The sequence below is a fragment of the Nannospalax galili genome, unplaced genomic scaffold, assembly GCF_000622305.1.
Source record: "Nannospalax galili isolate Female #2095 unplaced genomic scaffold, S.galili_v1.0 scaffold467, whole genome shotgun sequence".
Classification (NCBI taxonomy): Eukaryota; Metazoa; Chordata; class Mammalia; order Rodentia; family Spalacidae; genus Nannospalax; species Nannospalax galili.
Genome location: NW_008357490.1, coordinates 1,131,491 through 1,145,832, shown reverse-complemented (window position 1 = coordinate 1,145,832; position 14,342 = coordinate 1,131,491). Strand labels below are relative to the sequence as shown.

Sequence of the window (14,342 nt, the reverse complement as noted above, 5' to 3'; positions counted from 1 at the left end):
CTTGGAAGCATGGAGGAAATGATTCCTCTGTGTTGACCCTCCTCTTTGTAGACTGGACACTGGCTCAAGTCCATCTGGTGGGGTCTCCTTGGCCTCGTTGATCAAGAGGACAGGTGACCCACCACCATTATAGGACATTTTGAGAGATGCTCATAGTCCCCTGGAACTAGTCGACCTAGGAGGGCAAGGAGAAAAACTGTCCTTTATGTCCCTCTGACCAAATTAGTATAGGCCTAAAAGTATGTCTGTTAAACATCCGAAAAGGCTAGTTCCACCAGTCTGGTACTTTTAATTACTGTGTGTCATGTAGATAAATCTTGGGCAAAGACCAATTGTTCTCAGATAAACCTTGCCTAGACATACATTTCTTCATCTGGTATGTATAATTTGTCAGTAGATTGTTGGACTAATATGGTTCCCTCTGGTTTTTAAAACTAGCTAGCTATTATCTCTCTTGACACTCTAACCCCTCCATCATGGTTTCCCCAATTAAGGTGCCCCCATTTCCCCCCTTTTTCCCTTACTAATACCCTTCTCCTATGGTCCTACCTCTATTGAGCTCCTTCTTTCCCTTTATCCTCTAGTTCCTTGTATACCCTTCCTTCTCCCCTCCCTTAACCTAACCCAATTTTTATCCATATCTCCCTTATGAATGCCTGTTTCCTACTGTTCTTCTCTTTCAGTTCTTTCTTTACCTTTACCTCCCTTATTCCTTTCCATTATCCTGGTTCCTGTAATTATGTCTGGATACATACTCACTTATCAGGGTTTGGTTCTAGGATCCACATATGAGGGAAAACATACGTTGATTTTTTTTTCTGAGTCTGTGTTACTTCACTTAGTATAACAGTTTCTAGTTCCATCCATTTACTTGCAGATTTCATGATTTCATCTTTCTTTACTGCTGAGTAAAACTCCATCATATAAATGAACTACATTTTCACTATCCACTCATCAATTGAGAGACACTTAGGTTGCTTCCATCTCTTAGTTATTGTGAAAAGAGCAGCAACAAACATGGATGTACAAGTGTCTCTGCAATAGGATGAGTTCTTTGGGTATATGCCAAGGAGTGGTATAACTGGGTCAGATGGTAGGTTCATTTGTAGTTTTTAAAGAGTTCTCCACACTGCTTTCCATAGGGGTTGAACCAGTTTGCAGCCCCACCAGCAGTGGATAAGTGTTCCCCTTTCCCCACATTTGTTCTCTTCATCTTAGTCAGTCTGGTTTCATTTGTTCTCTTGATCTTAGTCAGTCTGACTGGGGTAAGATGAAATCTTAAAGTGGTTTTAATTTGCATTTCTCTAATTATTAGTGATGTTGAACATTTTTTAAGATGCTTCTTAGCCATCTATACTTCTTTTGAGAACTCTCTGTTCTCCTTAGCCCATCTTTTAATTGGGTTACTTCCTGTCTTGATTCTCTGTTTTTTTTTTAGTTCCTTATATATTTTGGATGTTAAACTTTCTCAGATGTGGCGCTGGTGAAGATTTTCTCCCATTCTGTGGGTTTTCTTTTCACTTTCCTCGTTGTCTCTTTTGATGTACAGAAGCTTTTTAGTTTAATGAGGTCCCATTTGTTGATTGTTGACCTTGTTTCCTGAGCAATTGATGTCCAGTTTAGAAAATCCTTTCCTACACCTATATCTTGTAGGTTTTTCCAATGTTTTCTTCTAACAGTTTCAGAGTTTCAGGCTTTACATTGAGGTCTTTGATCCATTTGGAATTGACTTTTTTGCAAGGTGAAAGATAGGTGTTTAGTTTCATTTTTCTCCAGGTGCATATCCAGTTTTGCCAGTACCATTTGCTGAACATGCTGTCTTTCCTCCAGTGAATATTCCTGGCCCCTTTGTCAAATATCAGGTGGCTGAAATTGCATGTACTCATATTTGGGTCTTCAATTTTGTTCCATTGATCTGTGGTCTATTTTTGTGCTAGTACCATGCTGTTTTTATGACTAGCTCTGAAATACAACTTAAAATCTGGTATAGTAATCCCCCTGGCATTGCTCTTAGTGCTCAAGATTGCTTTGGCTGTAAAAGGTCTTTTGTGCTTCCATTTGAATCTTAGGATGTTTTTTTCCAATTCCGTGAAAAATGTCATGGGGATTTTGATTTGCAGTGCATTGAACCTATCGATTGCTTTTGTTGGATGGTCATTTTCATGATATTAATTCTTGCAAACTATGAGCATGGGAGGTCCTTCCATCTTCTGATGTCTTCCTAAATCTCTTTCTTTAGAAAAAGATTTAACATTTTCATTGTAGAGGTCTTTAATGTCTTTGGTCAGGTTTATTCCGAGATTATTTATTTATTTATTTATTCATTTATTTATTTATTTATTTGCAGCTCTTATGAAGGGGAGTGTTTCCATGTGTTCTTTCTCTGATTGTTATTGTTATATATACAGGCTACAGACTTTCATAGGTTAATTTTGTAATCTGCCACTTTACTGAACATGTTAATTTCTAGGAGTTTTCTGGTGGAATTTTTGGCATCTCTTAGATTATATCATCTGAAAAAAGGGATAATTTGATCTCTTATTACTCCTTTAATTTCCTGCTCTTGCCTTACTGCTCTTGCAAGTGTTTCAAGCACTATGTTAAAGAGAAGAGATAGTGGGCAACCTTGTGTGGTTCCTGATTTCAGTGGGAATGCTTCCAGTTTTTCTCCACTTAGAATGATGTTGGTTGTGGGTTGGTTATATATGGTTTTCATTATGTTGAGGTATGTTCCCTCCAGTCCAATTCCCTCTAGGACTTTGAACATAAATGCATGTTGAATTTTGTCAAAGGCCTCTATGCATCTATTGAGATGACCATGTGATTCTTGTCTTTGTGCCCATTTATATGATATATGATGTTTATTGACTTAGGTATATTGAACCATCCTTGCATCTCTGGGATAAAGCTGACTTGATCATGGTGGATGATCTTTTTGATGTGTGTCTGTATGTGGTTTGCAAGTATCTTGTTGAGAATTTTTGCATCTATGTTCATTAAGGATATGGGTCTATAGTTTTCTTTTTTGGTTGTATCTTTACCTGGCTTTGGTATTAGAGTGATGCTGGCTTCATAGAAGGAATTTGGAAGTTTCCCTCCCTTTCTGTCTTTTTGAATAAATTAAGTAGTATTGCATGTAGTTCGTCTTTAAATGTCTGATAGAATTCCACTGTAAATCCATGTGGTCCTGGGCGTTTTTTAGTTGGGAGGTTTTGTATTACTGTTTCTATTTCTTTTTGTGTTATGGGTCTGTTTAAGCTGTTAATCTCTTCTTGGTTTAGTTTTGGTGGTTCCCATGCCTTTAGATATCTGTTCGTTTCTTTTAGGTATTCAAATTTAGTAGCATATAGGTTTTTAAAGTAGTCCCTTAAAATGTACTGGATCTATTTGGTGTCTGTTGTGATGTTTCCAATTTCATCTCAGATTTTGTTGATTTAGAGGTGCTCTTTCTTTCTTTTGGTTAAGTGGGCTAGTGGTCTGTCAATCTTGTTTATCTTTTCAAAGAACCAGCTCTTGGATTTGTTGATTCTTTGTATTGTTTTCATTTTTTTGATTTCATTAATTTCTGCACTGATTTTAGTTATTTCTTCTTGTCTGCTGGGTTTGGGTTTCATTTGTTGTTGCTTTTCAAGTGCCTTGAGTTGCAGTATTAAGTCATTTATTTGTAGTCTTTCCGATTTTTTAATGTAGGCATTTAGAGCTATAAACTTCCCTCTAAGGACAGCTTTCACCATGTCCAGAGGTTTTGTTCTGTTGTATTGTCCTTTTCATTTAGTTCCAGGAAAACTTTTATTTTTTTCTTAATTTCTCTTTTGACCCATTCATCAGTCTGGAGTGTGTTGTTTAATCTCCATGTGTTCATGTGGTGACTACGGCTTCTTCCGGTGTTGATTTTTTAGCTTTATTGTATTGTGGTCTGATAGAATGCATGGAATTATTTCAGTCTATTTGTATTTGTTGAAGCATGTTTTGTGCCCCAGTATATGGTCGATTTTGGAGAAGGTGCCATGGGACACTGAATAGAAAGTATGTCCTTTGGTGCTTGAGTGGAATACTTGGTAGATGTCTGTTAGGTCCATTTGATATATGGTATTGTTTAATTCAGATTTCTCTCTCTTAACTCTCTGCCCTGTTGACCTATCTAATGGAAACAGTGGGGTATTGAGGTCCATGAGTTGGGATTAATCTGGGTCGTAAACTCCTGTAGTACTGTTTTTATGAAGTTGGGTGGACCAGAATTTGATAAATATATGTTTATGATTGCAATATCTCTTGGTTTATTTTTCCTTTGATGAGAATGAAGTAGCCATCTTTGTCTCTTCGGATTGGTTTTAGTTTGTAGTCTATTTTGTCAGATATTAGAATAGCAATGCCTGCTTTTTTCTTAGTACCATTTGCTTGGTATATTTTCCATCATTTCTCCTTAAGATACTGCCTGTCCTTGAAAGTGAGATGAGTTTCTTGCAGACAACAAAAAGATGGGGTTTGTTTCTTAATCCATTCACCTAGTCTGTGTCTTTTCACTGGGGAATTCAGTCTGTTAATATTTAGTTTTTAATGAAAGATGTGTATTGAATCCTGTCATGTTTATATCTGTTCATATTCTTGATATAGCTGTACTTTTCCACAGTTCTACCTTCATTGAATTTCTTTCTGCAACCCCTTGGGTATAGTCATTCCTTTCTTCAGCTCTTTGTATTGTTCCCAGAGCTCTCTGAAAGGCTGGTTTTGTGGACATGAATTCTTTCAGCCTGTTTATGTCATGGAAGATGGACATGGAGTGTTTCTTTTCTGGTCCTGTCTGTTTGGTGTTCTATATGCTTCTTATATTTGTATGGGCACATCTTTCTTTAATTTTGGGAAATTTTCTTCTATGATTCTGTTGAGGATCTGTTCCATGCCATTGTCTTGGGAGTCTTCACCTTCCTGTATGCCTATGATTCGTAAGTTTGGTGTTTTTATGGTATCACACAATTCCTGCATACTCCATTCTTGTGCTTTCTTAAATTTCTCATAATCTTTGCCTGAGTGGTCTAGTTCATCCACTTTATCTTCTAGTCTTGATATTCTGTTTTCCATTTCATTCATCCTATTGGTGAGGCTTTCTTTTGTTTTCTAATTGGCTTACTGTTTATTTCATTCCTTCTTCATTTCAGCCTGAGTATTCTTCAATATTTCTAGCTCTTTTCTGAATTAATTCAGAAGTTTATCCCTATCTTCCTTCAGTTCTTTGATTTCTTTGTGTGTTCTTTAAATTCACTGAATTTTTTTCTCATGTTTATAATTGTTCTTTTGATTTCCGTGTCCTGCGTTATCTCTAGGGGGTTCTCATTGTACTCCTCTAGAGGACTATTGGTATTTGGTGGGGATATGTTATTTTGGTTTTTGTTATTATTTTTTCTCTGTGATTTTGACATGTGAATTTCTTCTGTAGTTTCTGATTTTTTTTGTGTGTGTGTGAGACTCAAGCTTCAAATTTAGGTCTGCTTCTTTTTGTAAAGTTTATGTGTCTTTGTGGTTTACTTTTTGGGCATGAAAAGCTGGTTTGTCTAAGCTTCCAGTTCTCTCTTTTGATTTTATATTGGAGTAGCACGATTGCTTTTGTCTTCAGGATTTCCCACAGAGACCCAAGTCAGATGAGGATCAGATGCTCTCAGGTTTTCTCCTAAGGTCTGGATCCCTCCAGGAAAGATGTTGTCCTCAGGAATTTGGGGGTTGGACTGGCCTGGGAGCAGGGCCCAGGAAAGATGCTGGTCTTGGGCAACTGGCGGTCATGTCACCCAGAGATGCAAAGGGAGATTGGGTGGGGAAGGGCCTGCCCCAACGGCTCCTGGGAACTGCAGGGAGCAACTGAGTTGGTCTGGATGCAAAGGATCAGGAAGCAGTAGTGGTTCCCCTGGTGTCTGGGGTGCCAAGACAAGGAATGGGACAGTTCCTAGGGTAGGAGAGGAGGGGAGCATGAATGGGGCTGGGGGAGTCAAGACATGGAGGGCGCGGTGGATTGCCCAGGAGAGATGCCGGTGATTGTGTAGTGTAGTCCCAGGGAAGCAGAGGGAGGTGAGGGTGGGACCAGGTCCAGAGGGCTCCTGGGGACCTTGAGAAGGAATTGGGTTTATCTGGATGAGGGATCAGGAACCAGTGGTGGTTCCAGGCCTAGAGGTCAGCCCCAGTGTCCAGGAAAGAGCTCAACATAGTTTTGAGATTCATCTGTATTTACTTTTTATTTTTCCTAAGAACTAGAGCCACGGTTTTTTTTTTTTTTTTTTTTTTTTTTTTTTTTTTTCTGTCTTTTTGAGGCAGAGTCCTCTTATAGTCCCAAGTGGTCTGGAACTTGCTATGTTGACCAGGCTGGCTTTGATTTCACAAAAATCTCCCTGCCTCTTCCTCCCCGGTGTTGGGATTGAAGGCATGTGCTGCCTTACTCAGCTAGTGATTATTTTTTAAATGTTCAATTATATTCCATTATGTGAGTATGTCACCCTTTTGGGTACCCATTCACCTGAACATACTTGATTTTCTTTCTTTTTTTTTATTTTTTTAAGTTTCATGCTATTATAAGTAAAATTTTGGGTCTGGAGAGACGGCTCAGCAGATAAGAGTACTGGCTGCTCTGGCAGAAGACCTGGGTTCACTTCCCAGCACCCATGTGGCAGCTAACAACCATTTGTAACTCCAGTTCCAGTGGGATCCAATGCCCTCTTCTGACCTCTCCGGGTATTGCATGATACAGTTGCATTTCGTACATGCAGGCAGTACACTCATACACATAAAATAAAAATAATAAATTTTAAAAATGAGTAAAATTTCAGGGAATATATAAGCCCCTTTGTAATGTATTTTCTTTTTTTTTTTTTTTAGGTAAATATCTCAGAGTAGAATTTCTGGTTTTAGAATAAGTGAAGTTTAAATTAGAAGATGCCAAGCCATCTTCCATACCAGTTGTACCATTGTACTCTAGCTAGAATTGATGAGCATTTAGTTGCTTGATAATCTCACCAATGTTGACATTGCCAGTCTTTCTGTTTTGAGTCATTTCAGGGAGTGTATAGATCATGTCATTGTGATTTAATCTGCGTTTTTCTGATCTGTGTACACCTAAAAATGTTTGTTCTACACTTGTTAGATATTATAGGTATCCTATAAATATCAATAAGACCATGTTGATTGATGTATTGTTTAAGTGTTCTCTATCTTTACTGACTTTCTTTTGGGCTACTTCATAATTACTGTGAGAAAAGATATGAAGGCATAGATTTATTCATATATTCTTTCAGTTCTGTAGCTTTCAATTTATGCGTTTGAAAGCTTTGTTTTTAGGTTCACATGCATTTACAGTTATTTTCCCCAATGAATTCATCTTTATTTTTTTAAAAAAATCTCTTATTTCTAATATTTGTTTTATGTTTTATTTAATACCAACATAACATTGCCAGTGTAGTCTTCTTATGCCTGCTGTATGCTATACTTTTCCCTCTTTTTAACCCAACACATTTATTCTTTGTATTTGAACATTATTGTCTTTAGAATATAGTTGATATGTCTTTTTATATTCATCCTAACAATCTTTGCCATTTCTGTGGGGAAGTTATATAGACCACTCATATTTAATATAATGTTGGTAAAGTTGCATTTTTCCAGGTTGTAAATGTGATTTTTATCCCACTTTCAAGCTAATAAGTTTCTATTTTATTGTTCTGTGGATGCTGTCAGAAGACAGAATAATCTGAGGTATCAAGAGGTTATTAAGTTCTTTGTGCTTGCCTTCATAATTAAGTCAGTAGTAGACATGGTATTTCAACATTGACCATCTATTCAAACTCTAGGCCTTAGAATTTTAACAAGTATATTATCCCAAAAGATGTCCTGCAGTTAGATAAATAATTTATGAGGAAAAGTAGCATTTAATTATTTTTACCTATTTATCATCATGTTATTGATGTAGATTTTATATTTAATTTCTATATTTCAGTGTTTTTACATTTTTAGCATATATTTGCTAAAGAAAATTGTGATTTTTGGGGGGTTGGAGAGATGACTCAGTGGTTAAGAGCACTGCCTGCTTTTGCAGAGGACCCAGGTTTCAGTCCCAGCATCCACATGGCAGCTAGCAACTGCCCATAACTCCAGTTCCAGGGATATCTCATGCCCTCTTCTGACCTCTGTGGGTATTGCATGTCATAGGCACACTTACATATATGCAGGCAATACACTCATACATATATATAAAAAAATAATAAAAATATTTTAAAAAAAGAAATGTATGGGGCTGGAGATATGGCTCAGTGGTTAAGAGCACTGCCTGCTTTTGCAGAGGACCCAGGTTTCAGTCCCAGCATCCACATGGCAGCTAGCAACTGCCCATAACTCCAGTTCCAGGGGAATCCAATGCCCTCTTCTGACCTCTGCGGCGTTGCATGACATGGGTGCACTCACATACATGCAGGCAATACAATCATACACGTAAAATAAAAATAATAAAATATTTTTTAAAAATGTATGATTATTTTCTGTGACATAAATATTAAGAAATCCATTATTTAGTAACTATATATCATATATTTATAAAATAGAGAAATCAGAATATTCTAATTTTTGTTACTTGTATAATTCAAATGTCTTCATTTTGATGTATTTAAAATATTTTATATTTAATCTGAGTAAACTATTTTGTGAAAATAATGGTCTGTACATTTAAAAATAATCCATAGAGTAGACAAATGCACTATACACCATGAATGAACAATATTTATTAGTATTATATATTTTACTTCATGAAATTCTATCAAATTTGTATGTGCCTACAATTTAAAGAGCCAAATATATGGCTTATGAGGAAAACCATATTTCTTTTTGTACTCCCGCTTACCTGTGCACTCAATTCTCTCTGTCTCTCTCTGTCTCTCTCTCCCCCTCTCCCTCTCCCTCTCCCACTCCCTCTCCCTGCACACACACACACACACACACACTCCTTTTTCAATTTCTCTTTGTTTTGGTCCGGTTTCAAGGTGGCTGGCCTTGAATTCTTGATTCTCTCACCTCTATTTCTTGAGTGCTAGAATTACAAACATGCATCACCATGCCTGACTTTTATCGTTTTAATTTAATTTATTTATTTATTTAAATTTTGTGTGAATAAGTGGTTTTCCTGCAAGTATGTTAGTGCACTACATCCGTGCCAGTGGAGGCCAGAGGAGGGTGTTGGATCCCCGGAGTTGTAGTTACAGACAGTTATTAGTCACCCTGTGGTGCTAGGGTGCTAGGGTCCTCTGCAAGTGCAGCCAGTACTCTTAACTGCTGTACCAGCCTCCATTTTAATTTTTTTAGTGGTATCTTCAGAAGAGCAAAAGCTTTAAACTTTGACAAAATCCACTTTGTCGAAAGTTTAATTGTACATGCTTTTGGTATCATTATTTTTAAATAGTTCATTTATTTTATTTTATGTATATGAGTATATTGTCTGCATGTGTGTAAGTGTACCAGTGTTGTGCAGTGCCAGTGGAGGTCAGAATAAGGGGTTTGGTTCCCCTGGAACTGGAGTTTACGGACTGGAGTTATGGAATTTATGGAGTTAGCTGCCATATAGGTGCTGAGAACCAAACCTGGGTCCTCTGCAAGAGCAGCCAATGCTCTTAACCACCGAGCCATCTCTCTTGCTCCAGTGCTTTGGGTGTTATAGCTAAGAATTTTGTGCCTAACCTAGAATCATAAATTTTTTTTCTGCTTTGTAAGTTTTACAGTTTTTTCTCATTTTTAAAGCTGTAATTTGTTTTAACTTAATTTTGGCATATGATGTGAGGTATCTGATATTTTTCATTTAATTTGTAGATTTTTGTTCATTCAGTGTTTCATACCCAGTTGTTGTCATTGTTCTATTTCATTTTTATTTATTATTTTTATTTTATGTGTGTGAGTATTGGCTGCATGTATGTAAGTGCACCTGTATTGTGCAATGCTCTCAGAGGTCAGAAGAAGGCATCAGATTCTCCTGGAACTGGTTCTCCTGGAACTGGAGTTATGGACTGTTGTTGACCACCATGTGCATGCTGGGAATTGAACCTGGGTCCTCTGCAAAAGCAGCCAGTGTTCTTAACTGCTGAGCCATCACTCCAGCCCAAGTTAAAGTCATTATCCTTGATGCTCACATATTCTAACTAGGTTGCTGCCTCTATGCCTTCTCGACATGACCTGTTTGTCTGTGCTTCCTATCGCCAGTATTTCTCCTTCAACAGTCCAGAAATTGTTCATTTCTCCACTGTTCTGTAGCACTTTTTCCTTTTACTGTTTTTCATCGCTACTGGGGTTGGAATTGATACTGCTTTTAGTAATCAGTGTTACTACAACTTTAAAAAATCATGCATCTGTAACAATGTTTTTCATTCAGATATGAAGTTTGTTTCTTTTATATTGCTGCTACTTAAAGGAGAAATTTATTGTCATTTAGTGATGTTTAATGAGAGTTCTCATTCCAACATTATTAAATACAATCTCTAAACCTTTTATATTATATGTTTTTTTATTAGATCTTATAAAATCATGTCTTTTCTAATTTATTTTTTTCTGTACTTATCAGTAGTATTCCGTGACCTATGATCACTTAACTAGGTGGGAACCAGGTTGAATCATCAAAAAATAAAGGGGTGAGAGAGGGGGGCTACAGAATTTTATTGGGAAAAAAATGGTGTCTGAACATTCTTTAGACTACGATAAGGACATTTTTCTCAGTCCCTCCTTCTCCTTGCCTTTTTATTATAGTTTGGAATGGTCAGCTGTTATTGTAGATGAAGCTCATAGAATCAAGAATCCAAAGGCAAAAGTAACAGAAATTATGAAGGCTTTAAAGTGTAAGGTTCGCATTGGCCTCACTGGAACCATTCTTCAGAACAACATGAAGGAGCTGTGGTGTGTTATGGACTGGTGAGTGAAAGCACTTTAAAAAATTTCCCCCATATCTTTAGCCTAATACCACTGTGTTGGCTAATATTGTTATCAACTTGATATACCTGGGAAGAGGGAACCTTAGTTGGGGCATCCCCTCCATCAGATTGGCCTGTGGACATGTCTGTGGGTCATTTTCCTTTCTTTTTAAGATTTATTTTATTATTTTTAATTAGGTGTATGTATGTGTTTGTGTATCTGTATGTCTACATGAGTGTGATGTCCTCAGAGGCCAGAAATTGGATCCTCTGGAGCTGGAGTTACAGATAGTTGTGAGCTTCCAGATGGGTGCAGGAAACAGAACTCAGGTCCTCTGCAAGAGCAGCATGCACTCCACTCCTAACAGCCGAAACATCTCTCCAACCCTTGGGGAAGCGGGGAGGTGGTTTCTTGATTGCTAATTGATGGAAGAGGGCCTAGCCTTCTGTGGGCAGCCCTCCCACCTACCCCCACCCCCAACCCCCCACCCCCAGGCCAGTGAGCCTGACTTAGATAAGAAAGGTAGCTGAGCAGAAGCAGGGAGCAAGCCAATAAGCAGCCTTCTTCCCTAGTTTCTGCTTCAAGTTCCTGCCTTGGCTTTCCTTGATGATTGACTGTGACCTGTAATATGAAATAAACCCTTTCCTCCCCAAACTGCATTTGATCAGAGTACTTGATCACATCAACAGAAAGCAAACTAGAACAACCATGTTGTTTTCTAATTGTTAGTTCTTTAAATCTCACCCCTACCCAAAATCGTCAGTTAACTGTTTATAGAAATATTTAATCCCAAATATGTTACACAGTGTAGAAAATCCTGTGAAAACTATTTTAACTTGTTACTGTTGGTCCCCAGAGTAAATATAAATACTAACTTACCAGGTCCATCATCTTTAGTTGTAAACAAGCTGTCATACAGAAATTCTGGATTTTGGGGGTCTTGTTTTTGTTGTCATTAATAAGTAAACTACTGAATATATTTCTTACAAGCAGAAGTGAATGTTTTTCTTCTTGGATAATTTAATAAACTTGTTACATTTTCTTATTGCCTTTATAAAGGGCTGTGCCAGGACTTTTAGGTAGCAGGACCCACTTTAAGAAGCAGTTTTCTGATCGAGTGGAACATGGCCAGAGACACACAGCAACAAAAAGAGAACTTGCTACTGGCCGAAAGGCTATGCAAACACTTGCAAAAAAGATGTCTGGCTGGTTTCTCAGGCGTACCAAGACGCTTATCCAGGATCAGTTGCCTAAGAAGGAAGACCGGGTGAGAACTGTGTTTGAGTATACTATTGATTTCTTGTTACAGTTTTTTTTTTTTTTATTGAAAAACCTTTTTTTTTAAGCTGAAGTCTATCTTTGGTTATATTTTGTGAATATAATTTTGTGGAAATAAGCTAGTTATATGTGGGATTTCAGAAAACATTGAGTCCAATGTTTTCCTTAACTTTATTAACCTGCTAGGTAACAAGTTTATTAGTAGTATATTTGTTGGTTAGCTTTCTCTTGTCATGACTTTCTTGAGATAAATTACCTTAGAAGGATAGATTTATTTTGGCTTCATAGGTTTCAATCCATGATCCTTTGGATTTATGACTTCGGGGCACATGGTGGAGCAGCTTCTTACCAAAGGCATATGATAGGCAGATTTAATTTTATGACACTGGTTATATACAGTTGGGTATAGAAGAATTTTACTAAGTTCTAATGCCAACAGAAATATGAGGTAAATTGTGTTCCTTAACTTAGTGGCATATTTTTTGTTATATTTTGTTCTTTTCTTGAATGTGGGCATAAAACAACAACTTGTATTTGCTTTTATATATTTACTTTATTCTTATCCTTACTAATTTTAGGAATTTGTAGCAAGATATTAATGACAGATAACTATGTTTAAAGTAACATGAAATGTTCTAAGTATTTCAGTAAGCACTTGGTAGTTATGGTATTGCTCTGAAATATTCTGTATTTCCTTAATCATCGTTTTAATTTGGTTTCAACTTTAATAAGTTGTTTGCATGATGTACTAATAAACTTTTTTTAAATAAATAATTTATTGAGAATTTCATACATTCGCATAAGGTTGTTTTGATCAAATCTGTGCCCACTCCCTCCTCTCCAACTCCTCCCATATCTCCCCATCACTTTTTTTCTAATAACTTCATGTACACTTTCTTCTTGTTTGATTTATTTTTTTATTTTTTATGGGGTTTTGGGCTACTCTAACGTTCTGCCCTCTGAAGAGGTAACCCTAAAATATTTTAAGGGTTGGATAAAAGCTCCCAAATATTTTCAACAGTTTTGGCCTTGGGAACGGAGTATGTTACTAAGAGGCCCAAGGACATTGTGAGTTTTAGCCAAGAAACTGGCTACTTTTCTTTGGGGTCTTTTCACCCTAACTTCCTAGCCAATTCATACCTCCTATTCTTATCACACCATCTTTGAAGAGGTTACCTAAATTGCCTATAGGGAATCTGGACGCAGACTGCTTCTTCCATTCTGAACAGGGACGCAGAGTGAGGCAATTGGAGTACCCCTTCAGTGGGTCTATCTAAAAGACTCCCAAATTGCATAACTCTTATCTCTAAGGGGAAAAGAAAGTCCTTGAATCTGTGAATAGGAGATGTGAAGGAGAAGAAAAGGCAAGAGTAATTATCATTACAAGTTCTAGACAGGGAACTAGAAAAAAGTCAGAACAGGGCAGTTTTCAAATGTTCATATGAGAGTGCATTGGAACTTCTTGATAAGGACTTCCAAAAGCTTCCCTCTATTGGGTTCTTCCTCATTTTTCTTTTGTCTTCCAAGGCTGGACTGTAGAGTGATTGATTCAGGATTTGCTTTCAGGTATTTTGATAGCTGATGGACTGGTTAGAATTAGTGTCAGTTCCCTCTCAAAGACTTCTAGATAGGGGGAGAAAACAAATTTGGCCATCATTTTAGAACAATAGTGGGTTGTCTCCCTTAGCTACAGGTGGGCACTACAATATTGCAGAAATAACTTTTTATATAGACTTAAGCCTAATGTCTGGGAAGTGTAATCCCTTCAACTCTTAAATATACTGATGACTCTTTGGTTATACTTTCCTTTTGGGTATTTAAGACCATACAGTTGGCCCAAATAAATCAATTTATTTTTACATCTAAGGTCATTTGAGGATCTGTTCCTCAGGGGTCACATGGGCTTGGGAGGATCTCCTGGCTCCTTACTTTTACCAGTTCCATCTATTTGACGATAAGTCAAAGGTCCTGCTCTACCATGTCTGGCTTCACTTGGAAGAATGAATGAGATATTTCCTCTTGAGTTGACTGGACACTGGTTCAAGTCCATCTCGTGGGGTCTCCATGTCCTCCCTGAACAACAGGACAGGTGACTCACCACAGTTACAGGACATTTTGAGAGATGTTCCATAGTCCCCTGGAACTTAGCT

General features: G+C 37.4%; 1 protein-coding gene across 5 annotated transcripts in view; it reads left to right on the top strand.

Moving 5' to 3' along the window:
- Positions 1–14,342, top strand: part of Ercc6l2 (ERCC excision repair 6 like 2) — a 131,293-nt gene that overhangs the window by 32,196 nt on the left and 84,755 nt on the right. For all 5 annotated transcript variants that reach the window (XM_029557183.1, XM_017794869.2, XM_008855120.3 and 2 more), the window contains 2 exons: positions 10,753–10,914; positions 11,974–12,181. In XM_029557183.1, coding sequence (XP_029413043.1) covers positions 10,753–10,914; positions 11,974–12,181 — 370 coding nt within the window. The remainder of the gene's footprint in view (positions 1–10,752; positions 10,915–11,973; positions 12,182–14,342) is intronic.